The sequence below is a fragment of the Magnolia sinica genome, chromosome 18, assembly GCF_029962835.1.
Source record: "Magnolia sinica isolate HGM2019 chromosome 18, MsV1, whole genome shotgun sequence".
In the NCBI taxonomy this organism is placed as follows: domain Eukaryota; kingdom Viridiplantae; phylum Streptophyta; class Magnoliopsida; order Magnoliales; family Magnoliaceae; genus Magnolia; species Magnolia sinica.
Genome location: NC_080590.1, coordinates 27403039 through 27417449, shown reverse-complemented (window position 1 = coordinate 27417449; position 14411 = coordinate 27403039). Strand labels below are relative to the sequence as shown.

General features: G+C 42.2%; 1 protein-coding gene across 1 annotated transcript; it reads left to right on the top strand.

The window, feature by feature from the left end:
- The first annotated feature begins 1140 nt into the window (after window positions 1-1140).
- Window positions 1141-13977, top strand: LOC131233475 (protein FATTY ACID EXPORT 4, chloroplastic). Its single transcript, XM_058230186.1, has 4 exons — window positions 1141-1440; window positions 1543-1607; window positions 13122-13209; window positions 13619-13977. The coding sequence occupies exons 1-4, from the start codon at window positions 1224-1226 to the stop codon at window positions 13726-13728; spliced, it is 480 nt and encodes a 159-aa protein (XP_058086169.1). The 5' UTR covers window positions 1141-1223; the 3' UTR covers window positions 13729-13977.
- The last annotated feature ends 434 nt before the right edge of the window (window positions 13978-14411 follow it).

The following is a 14411-nucleotide window of genomic DNA, read 5'->3' as shown; positions in this document are numbered from 1 at the left end:
GATAGTGGGTCATAGGTCAGACTTAGGCTGGAATTCTTGGCCCATTAACAATGCTCTAGGCTTGAGCTGATATGTTTTTGTTTTCCCTTTGTACATGGCTCTGCGACCTTATGAACAGGTTGGATGACATATCCCCAGGGAGAAAATAGCTTTCAATTGTTGAAGTCGTTACTATCGTTGTTTCTTAAGGTGTGGTCCATTTGACCTTGGGATTTGTCTCATTTTTCGATTCATAGTCTAAAATTTACTGTTAAAATGGTTAGATGGTGTGGATAAGTTACATACATCACGATGGGAGTAATTAATAAGGTTTTTTGGACTCATTTTCGAGATGTAATTCCTCGCTGATTTCAAACAGGTAAAGTTAATCATAATTACTTATTTACACCTATTGGAAAATAAAAATACAAACAGCCCCCTTACACACACACACTCTCTCTCTCTCTCTCTCTCTCTCTCTTTAATTTTAAATTTTAATTTTAAGTTTCCTAGGTTAGAGAAATGGCCCACCACTCTGACAGTACTAAGTTACAGCACTCGTAGCTGCACTAGGACACTTGGGCAGTCTAAAAGATCAATCTAGGCCGTCCACTATGATCAGAACGCATTTCATGGTCTGCACTGTAAAAATCAAACAAATGGTACTATTGTAACCTAACCCATCAATGGGCTAAAAAATGGATAATCAAGATAATCTATATAATAAAAGGCCTAAACAGCACTTTTGATCCGTCTATTTGTTGGGAGTATTTAGGGATTATTATGGTTCCAAATATTCACTTTTTATCAGAGAATCTTACCCATCTCATCCATGGCTGGAAAAGGGATATCTAGAACAAAGAAGCCCTAATTATGAACAGACCCGTTTAATCAATCATTGTTATTTTCAAATCCTATACCTTAAAGTGGATGCTTAACCTACTGAAGGGTCTGGATCGACCGAAATGGGCCAAGCTCGAAAGCCTTACAGGCCAGCCCGGCCTATAGTTAGACCGGGTTGCCTACTATAACGGGTCCAGGTTAGGTTAAGTTGAATGACTAGCCCTGGATGGTCCAGATTCGGACCCGACGTCAGGCTGATTTATAATGGGGTCGGTTCCAAGGACTCGTCGGGTCCGCACTACCCATTTTCTACTAGAAAGATCTTCTGGTTTCTCACACTCTAGAGTACAGGAGTGAAGCAGATAGCTGTTCTGCCTTTCTCCCTCTCTCTGCAACGGACGATGTCTTTGTTTCTATCCACACCATCAGCTCTTCTTATCTACCATAACAAAACCTTGGGTATTCGCACCCACACCGTCTCCACAACAGCAACCACAACGAAGAAAATAAGAGTTGTGAAACCCCACATCCCTCGCTTCACCGCTCAGATCGCAGACCTCGCTCCTGCTGCCTCCGCAGTCTACGGAACTCTCCTCTTGGGAGGCGGTCTCTTCGCATGTACTCTCTCTCTCTCTCTAAACCCTAAGAGTAGAGATTTCAATCTCATCGCTTTTTTCAACTATCTTTTTTTTTTTTTTTCCTTTCTCTAAATGTCTGCAGATACAAGATCGAAAAGCAAGGGTTCGCTTCTTGGAGGTGTGTCGGGAGCTATTCTGATGGCAACGGTGAGTAGAGAAACCTGCTTCCTAATTAGCTTCATTTCATGTTTCGGATTGTTTATTTGATTTCTGCAAACAGTAATTCTTGCTCTATGTAGTTGCTTCTTGATTGGAATTTCCAGTTCATCCTTTTTTTTTAATTTTTTATTTTTGAATTATGAACTTTGTAAAAGAAAGATGTAGAACGGAAATGCGAAATGTAGTTTAAAGGTGTTAGGATTTCATGAAAGAAATCGCAATTGCTATAAAGCCAGCAATAAAACATTACAAAAGACCCAAAGAGGGAGCAACAGCGATTGACCTTCTTATCACTTCATATCTAGCTAATTCGCCAACTACCTCATTGGACCCTTTGAGGACCGAAGAGCATTTAGCTCCAAGGACACATGAGTTAAACTTCCATGGGCCTAGCTTATCACCTGACACCCTAATGCAACCAAATGGGCACACAAGCTGATTGATCAAGATTTGAAGAAAAGGTCCACATATCATGCATGCATGCTCCACACGTGTGCACTAGAAAAAGCCCACTTTTCCTTTTTAGCCCATCACTACTTTCTTTTTCTTTCAAATCTCCAGATTAGGAAATTTTCTTTTTCCTTTCATATTTAAAAAAAATAAAAAATAAAAAATAAAAAATTACAAAGCTTTCTTATTTAGGTAGTTTCCTATTTTATCATATATTGACGAGTTAGGAATTTTGTCTTTAGATTCCATAGCTTTTATTGTAGATTGTAAGGACTGATTATACATGAGGCCTATGGCCTATGGCCTATGGAATAAGACAAGTTGGATGACATTATCTTTTTATGAAATTCTCATATTTTCTCTACGATAGTTGTTGGAGGGGGGAAGTGATCTCTAGTTCAAGACTAGAGGACTATTGAGCTTGCTCATGGTCTTGCATTCACGGTCTCTAGCATTTACTAGAGGATTGTTGGATCTTTTCCTACAATCTCTTTCTTCTTTTCTTTGATCAATTTGCTTCCCCTTCCAAGGTTTGCATTAATTGGTATCAGAATAAGTTCTGCTCTTGGGAAACTTAAAGAATGTATTTTTTTGATCTCAATCCTACCCTTTCATCTTTCCCCTTCCTCAACCTTCATCTTCCATTTTCTTTTCTTTACCATTTCCCATCCCAAAATCACAAAACCCTAAACCATACCTTTTCCTTCTTTTTCTCTTAAACCCTTCGAAGAAGAAGAAGAAGAAGAAGAAGAAGAAGAAGAAGAAGAAGCCCCATAGCCCTCGTAACCTTAGATCTGAAATCCAAGCCCCATAGCCCTCGTAACCTTAGATCTGAAATCCAAGCCTATAGTTTAGCCCATGCTTTTGTTTGAGATGTCATGGATAGAAAGATGTTCTGACGCAGGACGTGAATTTAAATATGATATGCAAGATTGCAGGCTTAGATCACACCAATTCAGAAACAATCACACAAATTCCACATCCCACATGAAAATCCAAACATTCAATTAAAGGGGAATCTATGTGGGTCCAAGCCGACACAGGCTAGGACTGGACCAATAAAATTATAAGCCAAACAATGTCAAAAGGAAGAAAAATCAACTACTCATGCATAAAAATCAGTCCCTAATCCAAGGGATTTCCTAATTTCAATTCAAGGAACCCTAAGGTGATAAAAAGGGGCAAATCAATTAGGGATCATGTAAGGTTAGGATTCATGAAAAAAACGGCTATGAGAGGATAAAAGAGGATAAAAACCTAAGCCAAAAGATGATCCCGCGTGTGGACAGCAACAATGGCCCAGACGGATATGCGTGTGATCCCGACCGCACGTGTGTGGGGCCCCACTGTTCAGAAAAAGGCCACCTTAGCCCTGGTTGGCCAGGGATGGACTCCAAAACCTCCAAATCTCAGCTCGATCCGATGTACGGTTTGTGCGTGGTGCTCCGCCGAAGTTTCAGCTCGCCTGCGGGCCGAAATCTGGAAACCTGCTTCAATGAAGAAATCTGATGCAACAAAAGGACAAATTCGAAGTACGGATGGTGGGGGAAGATGAAAAAAAAGATGATGGAAGATGGGGGTGAATTGGGATCGATGTGGCTTCGCACCACGGTAGTTAGCCCTTCGAAAAGGGAGGGCTTCGCACCCACTTTTGAATTCTTTCACAACTCACGAAGAGAGCAAAAAAATAAAGCAGGAATTTTTTTATTAACTTCAATAAATGAAAAGAACTACAAGGGGTGTCTATTTATAGGGAGAACCCTATACCCAAAAACTCGCACCATGTGCGACATCTATTACTTGGCGATGAAGTAAACTAAAATAAAAACCAAATAAGGAAATCTAAAGCATTCATGATGTTCTAAATAATAATAATAAGCAAAACCTAAAATATAAAACCAATCCGACAAGTGGGCCACGATCATGAGATCCCATGGTGGGCTTTTCTTGACTATCGGACCACTTTTCTGAACCAAAACTTGTCTTCTAACTAGGAGGCCCTCCCTGGACGTCGTCATCGAGCCAGATCGATGGTGGGGTCCTTCTTCTGCGTACGTACGTGTGTAGGGGTGGTGGTGTGCGGGCGTGCGTGTGCACGATGTCCTCATCAACTCTCCCCGGCTGTGAAGATTTCGCCATTGGCGAAATAAAACTCCTGAACCGCTCTAGGATATCTGGATCAAGTCTCTGAAGCTCCTCCTCAGTGAGCCATGCGCTGTTCGAAGTTGGGCGTGACTTCCATTTAACTAGGTATTTCTGAAACCCACCATCCGACGTGGAAATTATCTCATAGTCCAAGATATCCTCTATTTCCTCTCTGGGTGTGTGAAGGCTAGGTATGGGAGGCAGAGGCTGGGATGAAAGGTCGGGAAGAGGCCATGGATCAAAGGGTAAGGTTGGGACATCAGGATGGGTGGGCGAAGGGCTGGACAAAGTATCAGTGGGTCCCTGAAAAGCAACTAGATTCTCCACGTTGAATGTGGAACTAATTCCCATGGAAGGTGGAAGATCTACCTCATACGCATTGAGACCGTTTCGCTTTATAATTTTGAAGGGCCCAGCGCTACGCGCGTGTAACTTACGAACGGCCCCTGGAGGGTTCCGCTCGGGCCTGATACGGACCATCACAGAGTCCCCAATATTGAACTCTTTGAAACGTCTATGTAGGTCTGCAGAAAATTTGTAATGCTCATTACTAGTAGTGATCTTTCGCTTGATTTCTTGATGTAATGAATGTATGTGATGCGCAAAAGACTCTGCAGACTCTGATGGCCTATGGGACAATGGCATGTGGATAAGATCAATAGGTTTCATAGGCTTATAACCAGTAACGACTTCAAAAGGACTTAGACCTGTGGACCTATTGACAGAACTATTTATGCAAACTCGGTTATGGGTACTACGGCGTCCCATGTCCTGGTATGCTCCCCCACTAAACATCGAAGTAAACTCCCTAAGCTCCTATTTACCACCTCAGTCTGGCCATCGGTCTGAGGGTGGTAGGCAGAAGAAAACTGGAGCTTAGTATTCATCATGTGCCATAGTGTCTTTCAAAAGTAACTCATGAATCTCACGTCACGGTCAGACACTATGGTTTTTGGTAACCCATGCAGTTTGACAACCTCACTAAAGAATAGCTTGGCAACATGAGAGGCGTCGGAAGTCTTAGAACAAGGAATGAAGTGGGTCATTTTAAAGAAATGGTCCACGAAAACGAATATGGAGTCATGCTTTCAAATAGTCTTGGGAAGTTCAAGCATGAAGTCCATACTGATGTCCTGCCAAGGGATGAATGGGACTGGCAAAGGTGTATATAATCATGTATTCTGTTTCCTTTGCTTTGCCAGTTGACAAGTACGGCATTGCCCTATAATTTTGGCCACGTCCCGCTTGAGGCTTGGCCAATGAAATCTATCCTCCACTAGGGCAATGGTCTTGTCACGATCGAAATGACCTGCAACCCTTCCTGAATGTAACTCCCAGACAAGAAAATCGTGAAGGGAGGTGCGTGGTATGCACAAGCGGTCACTCCTAAACAAATATCCGTCCAAAATCAAATACTCACTGTTAGCTCCTGACGGACTCTCTAATAAAGACATATATACAACTCCAAAATCTGGACACTCAGAATACTCTTCTTTGATGCGCTCAAGGCCCATAACTTCAACGTTCATGGAGTTGAGTAATGCGACTCGACGACTCAACGCGTCGGCAGGCTTATTCTCTACACCGGCCTTGTGCTTAAGCACAAAAGTGTACTCTTGAAGGAATTGAACCCACTTAGCGTGCCTGGGGCTTAATTTCTTTTGAGAGTTCAAGTATCTTAAGGCCTCATGATCTGAGAACAGGACGAATTCTTGCGGTAACAGGTAATGTCGCCAATGGCGTAGTGATTGTACTACCGTGTAGAATTCCTTGTCATAGGTGGAATATCTTTGCTTTGCCTCATTCAGTTTCTCATTAAAAAAGGCGACAGGGTGCCCTTCCTGGCTAAGTACTCCCCCTATGCCGACTCCTGACGCGTCACATGCGACTTTAAAAGCTTTTGAAAAATCTGGAAGTCGCGTAACTGGAGCTTCGGTTATCTTGACCTTTATCTCCTTGAAGGTCTTCGAGGCGACCTTTGTCCATTGAAACTCTCCCTTTTTTATGCAGTCCGTGATGGGAGCCACAATGGAACGGAAGCCTCGAATGAACTGCCTATAAAAAGTAGCTAAGCCATGAAAGCTACGCACCTCATGAATATTGCGGGGTTCAGGCCAATTAACGATGGCTTTGACCTTCTCGGGATCCGCCAATACGCTCTCAGCTGACACAATAAAACTTAAGAAGATCACACTACTAGACAAGAACGCGCACTTCTTTAGGTTGGCGTACAACTTCTAGGCCCTAAGGATCTCACAAACCTGCCTCAAATGGTTGAGGTGTTGCTCCTTAGTCATGCTATAAATCAAGATATCATCAAAGTATACGATCAGGAACTTCCCCATGAAGGGTCTCAACACTTGGGTCATCACACGCATGAAAGTACTTGGGGCATTAGTTAACCCAAAAGGCATAACTAGCCACTCATATAGCCCATCTTTCGTCCTGAAGGCCGTCTTCCACTCATCACCAGGGCCTATACGGATTTGGTGATACCCACTTTTGAGGTCGATTTTTGAGAAGATAGTAGCGTTAGCCATCATATCTAGCATGTCACCAAGACACGGTATGGGAAATCGATACTTGATTGTGATTTTGTTGATGGCTCTACTATCAACACACATCCTCCATGTGCCATCCTTCTTAGGTGTAAGAAGGGCGGGCACGGCACACGGACTCATACTCTCTCGAATAAAACCTTTCTCTAGGAGTTCATCAATCTGCCTCTTCAACTCAGCGTACTCCTTCGGGTTCATTCTGTAATGTGGGAGGTTTGGTAGAGTTGCCCTAGGGATTAAATTAATGGCATGCTGTATATCCCTCATAGTGGGAAGCTCATTCGGTAAATCATCAGGAAAAACATCACGAAACTCATATACTACCTGAATGGCCTCAGTGGGTAACTCTACGCTAGTATCTGGTATACTCTCCCTAGCCACAAGGGCTTATAACATCGAGTCCGCCTCCGTCTCTCGCTCAAAGTCTTTGGCATTCAAAATATGGAGCGGTTTGGACTTGGACTTTGACTCCTTCACTTCTTTTGGCCCGCTCACACTACTCTGTGTGGTGAACTCTTTTCCAGTTGTATTCTTGGGTGGTAGAAGATTTAGCTTGACCTTCTTGCCTTCAAACCAGAATGTACACACATTTGAACGATCAAATATGGTAACATCCCTGTCATAGAGCCACGGCCTACCCAGAATGACATGACCCACATCCATAGGAACAACATCACACCAAATTGTGTCTTTATAAGATCCGAACTGAATAGGGACAAGACAACGGTGCGAGACTGGAATGGATGTTTCATTAACCCAGGAGACTCTATAGGGCTGAGGATGGGCTTCCAGCTTCAAGCCCAAACGACTCACAGTGCTAGTCGATGCCACGTTGGCCCAACTACTACTATTCACGATTATCTTACAGCTCTTTTTCCCACATTTTGCATAAGTGTAGAAGATCGTGTTGCGGCGCTAGTCATCAGTGTTCTTAGCTTGAGCCAGGGCGTAACGCACAATTGCGAGGGTCAAAGAGTCTTGTGCTCCCTCTTCCTCATCACTAGGGGTTCCGACTGGCTTATATTCCTCCTCTTCACTATCACTCTCTGGGGGCACTACTTCTACTTGCCCATCAATAAGGAGTACTTTGGTGCCCTCTCTCGTGCCGCACTGGTGAGCAAAGTGACTAAACCCCTGACACCTAAAACACCTAGTGGCCCCACTTCCACGTGAACTAGACCCGACAATCTCTTTACCCTTATCATCCTTAGGTCTGGGCTGAACATTAGGGGAAGGTTTGTTTTAGAATCCCGTGTTAGGTCTAGCCTCAGAGGGGTTAACCTTAGTATCAGATTCGTGAAAGTCAAACCGCTTTCCCACAGATGCTTTAAGGTATTGCTCGACATCTAACACTACTTGGTACAACTGTTCGATAGTGTCTATGTCTTTGGCGAGCAATTCTCTCCTAATGTCAGGACGGAGGCCCATTTTAAAACGAGCAAGGGTGAGTACGGGGTCCTTATCAACCTCACACCGGGTCGAGTACTCTTCGAATTTCTCAATATAGTCAGCAATACTCATGGAACCCTCTCGAAGAGACTGCCACTCCTCAATCAACTGCATGCGATAAGAAAAAGAGAGGTATTTCTCTTTCAACGTTTCTTTCATTTCTCCCCAATGGACTATTGGAAGTTTCCTCGCTCTTTCTTTTTTCGCTCAACCGTCTCCCAAAACCTCTTTGCTTGACCCACAAGCTTCATCTTGGCGAATCGGACTCATCGAGCATCCGACATATCATACCACTCAAAATAATGGTCCATATTCGCCAACCAATCTAAAAAAGCTTTAGGGTCCAAGTGGCCATCAAAAGTAGGGGCATCTACCCTAATTCCCTTGAGGAGTTGTGCATCTGGATCATATTGATCATGATATCCCTCACGGGGTGGGTGCACACGTACGCGCCCATGACCAGCTCCTTGGCCGCCTCCATTCCTTGGTCTAACCTCCTGACCAGCTGCCTGAGATTGGGCATCCTCCCCAGTGGTGGGGTTTGCCCTGAAGGAGGCCTCTATTTCTTCGAGGCGTTTATTTATGTGTTGTTCCAAATGCTTATTCAAGGACTCAACTTGCTGGGCTAACTTGGCCACTGTTTCTTATAGTTGCTCTATGTTTAGTGTGGGGTGCAAATCGAAACCGCGACCCGTACGTGTGGGCATACACTGACTTACTCAACCTAAGGACCTGCTATGACAACTATATGCGTCTAAAAACTAAATGACCCTACGAGACTCTATATGAAGGAGACTACACACTATTACTAAAATTCAGCTATATATGATGAACTGAATGCATGAAGGACTCAAACAAACTAAACCCTAAATATGTGGTGAATTCCCCTATAAGAAACTTGACTCTGATACCAAATTTGATGCAGGACGTGAATTTAAATATGATTTGCAAGATTGCAGGCTTAGATCACACCAATTCAGAAACAATCACATAAATTCCACATCCCACATGAAAATCCAAACATTCAATTAAAGGGGAATCTATGTGGGTCCAAGCCGACATAGGTTAGGACTGGACCAATAAAATTATAAGCCAAACAATGTCAAAGGGAAGTAAAATCAACTACTCATGCATAAAAATCAGTCCCTAATCCAAGGGATTCCCTAATTTCAATTCAAGGAACCCTAAGGTGATAAAAAGGGGCAAATCAATTAGGGATCATGTAATATAGGGTTAGGATTCATGAAAAAAACGGCTATGAGAGGATAAAAGAGGATAAAAATCTGAGCCAAAAGATGATCCTGCGTGTGGACAGCAACAATGGCCCAGACGGACATGCGTGTGATCCCGACCGCACGTGTGTGGGGCCCACTATTCAGAAAAAGGCCACCTTGGCCTTGATTGGCCAGGGATGGACTCCAAAACCTCCAAATCTCAGCTCGATCTGATGTACGGTTTGTGCGTGGTGCTCCGCCGAAGTTTCAACTCGCCTGCGGGCCGAAATCTGGAAACATGCTTCAATGAAGAAATCTGATGCAACAAAAGGACAAATTCGAAGTACGGATGGTGGGGGAAGATGGAAAAAAAAGATGATGGAAGATGGGGGTGAATTGGGATCGATGTGGCTTCGCACCACGGTAGTTAGCCCTTCGAAAAGGGAGGGCTTCGCACCCACTTTTGAATTCTTTCACAACTTACGAAGAGAGCAAAAAAATAAAGCAGGAATTTTTTTATTAACTTCAATGAATGAAAAGAACTACAAGGGGTGTCTATTTATAGGGAGAACCCTATACCCAAAAACTCGCACCATGTGCGACACCTATTATTTGGCGATGAAGTAAACTAAAATAAAAACTAAACAAGGAAATCTAAAGCGTTCATGATGTTCTAAATAATAACAATAAGCAAAACCTAAAATATAAAACCAATCCGACAAGTGGGCCACGATCATGAGATCCCATGGTGGGCTTTTCTTGACTATCGGGCCACTTTTCTGAATCAAAACTTATCTTCTAGATAGGAGGCCCTCCCTGGACATCGTCATCGAGCCAAATCGATGGTGGGGTCCTCCTTCTGCGTACGTACATGCGTAGGGTGGTGGTGTGCGGGCGTGCGTGTGCACGATGTCCTCATCATGTTCATATGCCTTATACAATTATCCCCATCTAGACTTTCCTACCATTCATATCTATCATGTTATTCTTATCTGGCTCATTCTGACTATCCCAATCATCATCTCTATCGTCTCGAGTCTCACCCATCTTCATATGAGTTTTCTAGAGATTCCTTTTAGTGGCCCTTCAGATGTTAGGAGCAACGACAACCACATGTTAGCTACTCAAAAGCATAATATTGCACATAAATATCGATGATAGCCAAAAATGTTCAGGAGACATGGGAAGAGAATTTGCAAGAAGTCAAGAAGGAGATTAGGACATTCAAGGAAGATATTGCAAATGAATAGAAGGAAGTCAATGAGTTTGTGAGAACTTGCTTTGAGCCCTTGATTGTACAGGTAAAGCTTTATGGGCTTCAATATGTTTTATCTAGCATTCCAAGGAATGACGTGGTTATAGATAGTGTGGCAACCTAGAAGGAGTCATCCTTTGGATTGGTTGATGGATCAATAGTAAGATCAAAGGGAATTCAAGTAAAACCAAAAGATCAGCCGATGGATGATCCAATTGAACAGACTATGGGTTTAACAAATATGCACGATCTGATGGTCGAAGAGATGGATACTTTCACGATCACCATATTGCCATCTCAATTTCAATCGAGGCTCACAGATTGAAAGCTAACTGTGAAGAAGGGGCCACAATTGATGTTTAAAACATGGAGGACCAACAGGAAGCAAAAGAAAAGATGGTGTGTGTTTCAACACCATATTATGCACAGGCTACCTGTTAGATGTGTAGGTCTCCATAATCAACTGCCAATGAAGCCAAAGAAGACACGCTATAAACAAGGATTTTCTTGTTAGACGTAGGTCTCCACCATAATTCAAAGAAGACATGCTAAAAACAAGGATTTTCATAGGAAATTACCTGTCAGATGTGTAGGTCTCCACAATCAACTGCCAACGAAGCCAAAGAAGACACGCTATAAACGAGGATTTTCTTGTTAGACATGTAGGTCTCCACCATAAGCCAAAGAAGATACGCTACAAACAAGGATTTTCATAGGAAATTATGACAACCTATTTAAACTCGAGGACAAGTTTTTTTCCGAAGCCGGGTGGATTCAATGCAATCAAATGGCCACACAAGTTGATTGATCAAGATTTGAAGAAAAGGCCCACATCTCATGCGTGCACGCTCCACCCGTGTGCACAAGAAAATGCCCAATTTCCCTTTTTGGCCTATCACTACTTTATTTTTCTTTCATATCTCTATATTAGGAATTTTTCTTTTTCTTTTAAATCTTTATATTAGGCTAGTAATAATTTTAGAATTTTCTTATTTAGGCACTTTCTTAATTATAAAGCTTTCTTATTTAGGTGGTTTCCTATTTTCTCAATATTTCAAGTTAGGAAGATCTTTAGATTCCTTAGCTTTTATTGCAGATTGTAAGGACTGATTATAAATACTTTAGATTCCATAGCTTTTATTGCAGATTGTAAGGACTGATTATAAATACTTTAGATTCCATAGATTTTATTGCATATTGTAAGGACTAATTACAAATACTTTAGATTCCATAGTTTTTATTGCAGATTGTAAGGACTAATTATAAATAAGGCCTATGGCCTATGGAATAAGACAAGTGGGATGTCATTCTTCTTTTTTTTTAAATGAAATTCGCATATTTTCTCTAGGGTAGCTGTTGAAGGGAGGAAGTGATATCTGGTTCAAGACTATAGGACTATCGAGCTTGCTCATAGTCTTGCAGTCATGGTCTTTAACATTCGGCTAGGGAATTGTTTAGTCTTTTTCCATAATCTCTTTCTTCTTTTCTTTGATCTATTTGCTTCCCCTTTCAGGGTTTGCATTACGCTCACTAGAAAACCTGCTGGGTATCCCTTTTGATTACAAGATTTCTAACAGGCAACAAGGAAAAAAAATACAACATGCTCTCTAAGTCCCAAGAGCTCTCGGGCAGTCAAATCCCAGTATCTGCACAAGCAGAAGAGCCAATAGCTTCTAAATGTGCCTCACAATGAGAATGGATCGATAGCTGATTGGACCTATAAGCATCCCATCCATGGTGTGCCATAAAGGCTGTTATGTAAAGGTATCGGCGGTGGCCTTTACACGTTATGGGTTCATAATGGCCATAACCATCATTACACCCCCCATAATGGCCCGTTACACCCCCTATAAAGCCCTTAACGGCCCTGTAACGGTCCATTATGGGGCCAATACATGTTTTTCGTTTTTATTTATTTATTTAATGAAAAAGAGAGACCATAACAGCCGTTACGGCCTGTATTGTAACGGTAACGGTGGTGACCGTTACGGCCACCATTATACCCTGAACCCATCCAACTTTGCACGGGGTACACATGCTTTCATCCGTATTTCGTGGATATTCCAAAAAGGCACTCAGTATTTATTTTTACATCCTTTGATGAGCAAGTTCTGGTTAAGGAACCAAAACCATGATTGAGAAACTCAAACCTAAATGAAAACTTTTAAATCAATATTTACATCCAACGATATTCATTCCAATTTGTTCTACAAATGTTTGGATTTTGCAACCTGTTTATGTTGTGATATTTGGTTGTCGGAAAGCATTGAAGTTGAAATGTGTCTCCCTTTCTCTTGCTCGGAAGTAGTATTTGTGCTAACTCCCGGCTGGTTCTTTCGTAAGATAGGAAGTATTTTCTACCTCCCTTTTGGCCAAAGGTTGCTTGGCTATAAATTCACTGTTTTAATGGAAATTTTGTGTGCTTGTGTAGGCTTATTTTCTTATGCAAGTGCCTGAGACAAAAGATCTTGGTGATGCCCTTGGATTTGGATCCGCCTTCATCTTTTCTTCTGTATTTGGTATGCTTTTATTGTTCATCTGGACACTCACCATTTCTAATGCCATAAACATATTCATGAGAATGCAAGTTGATTCCACATTAGATATCTTGGAAGTGCATTTGGCGATTCTAGAAACGCAGTGTATGTGATGCTTTTCTGCCCAAATTTGTAGCCCTTGTATCTCAGGTTGGGCCTGAAATGCAACTGGTATTCATTTGAGGCAGGGAAGTTGAAGAAACTCCATCCCACATGCTATGGCTCTGGTTTTACCAGCTGTCGCAAACATTAAGTGATACATACGTTTATCTGTTCCACCAAAATATCGAACCCACCTGCAATTGAGGGTGCATCCAAACTCACCCTTAGCTATTCTAAGGATCTAATAAAATCCACATCCCACCTTTTGCTCATTTGTTGCCTCTTTCAGGTATACGCTTGGCAGCGACTCGTAAATTAATTCCTGCAGGGCCTTTACTGGGTCTTTCTGTTTGTGCATTGGCTGTGTTTATCTCAGCCTATCTGCAAGACAGGATCTAATCCTGGTCACGTTTTGAGGTCTCTCGCTAGGACATCGGCAACGTTTTGCACATAAATGTTAACGGTATAAAGAGATGTAAGAGTGTCTGTGTGCACCTCTGTAACTTCTGTTGTTCTGTAAGCTGAGTGTATTTTTTTTTTTTTTTTTTTAAATTTTATTTTTAACCTTTGCATTGTATATGCCCTTCGTGTTTGTGGATTTACTAGTACTTTCTGATTTTTGTCTTATGTGCGGTGTTTACTGCTTTTTATGTCGTTTCAGGAGATGTTATGATAGAGGAGGTATTGAATAATGCTTTTAGAAATGTTCAATGAGTATCTCTTACTCGTTTAATTTTGAAAGAGGTTCCCTCGCTCCCAGAATGTGTTGTCAATACACGCCTGCAGGGGACCATCTGGTTACCCCAACCGCATTTAAGTAATTGGTTGGTGTCCTCCAGAGGCAAGGTTCGGGGTTTCCCCCTGGGGATGAGGGAATTCTCCTTGTGGAAGGTTGGTAAGGCTGCCCTCTAGGCCTCGCATTGAGAACTCAAGCAGGCTTTTATTAACTCTCTCGTGCCCTGATCCGTATGTGCGGCTTTCATAAGAGAAATCATTTTTTTTGTTCAACCCATCGATGATACAGGTGGGAACCACCTTCTCTCACTACCCAATCAACCATCAACCATGGGGTCTACCATACA

Coding starts and splice junctions, on each gene's coding strand:
- LOC131233475 (XM_058230186.1), top strand. CDS start 1,224: ATGTCTTTGTTTCTATCCACACCATCAGCTCTTCTTATCTACCATAAC. Junction 1,441..1,542: donor GGGAGGCGGTCTCTTCGCAT/GTACTCTCTCTC, acceptor AAATGTCTGCAG/ATACAAGATCGAAAAGCAAG. Junction 13,210..13,618: donor CATCTTTTCTTCTGTATTTG/GTATGCTTTTAT, acceptor TGCCTCTTTCAG/GTATACGCTTGGCAGCGACT.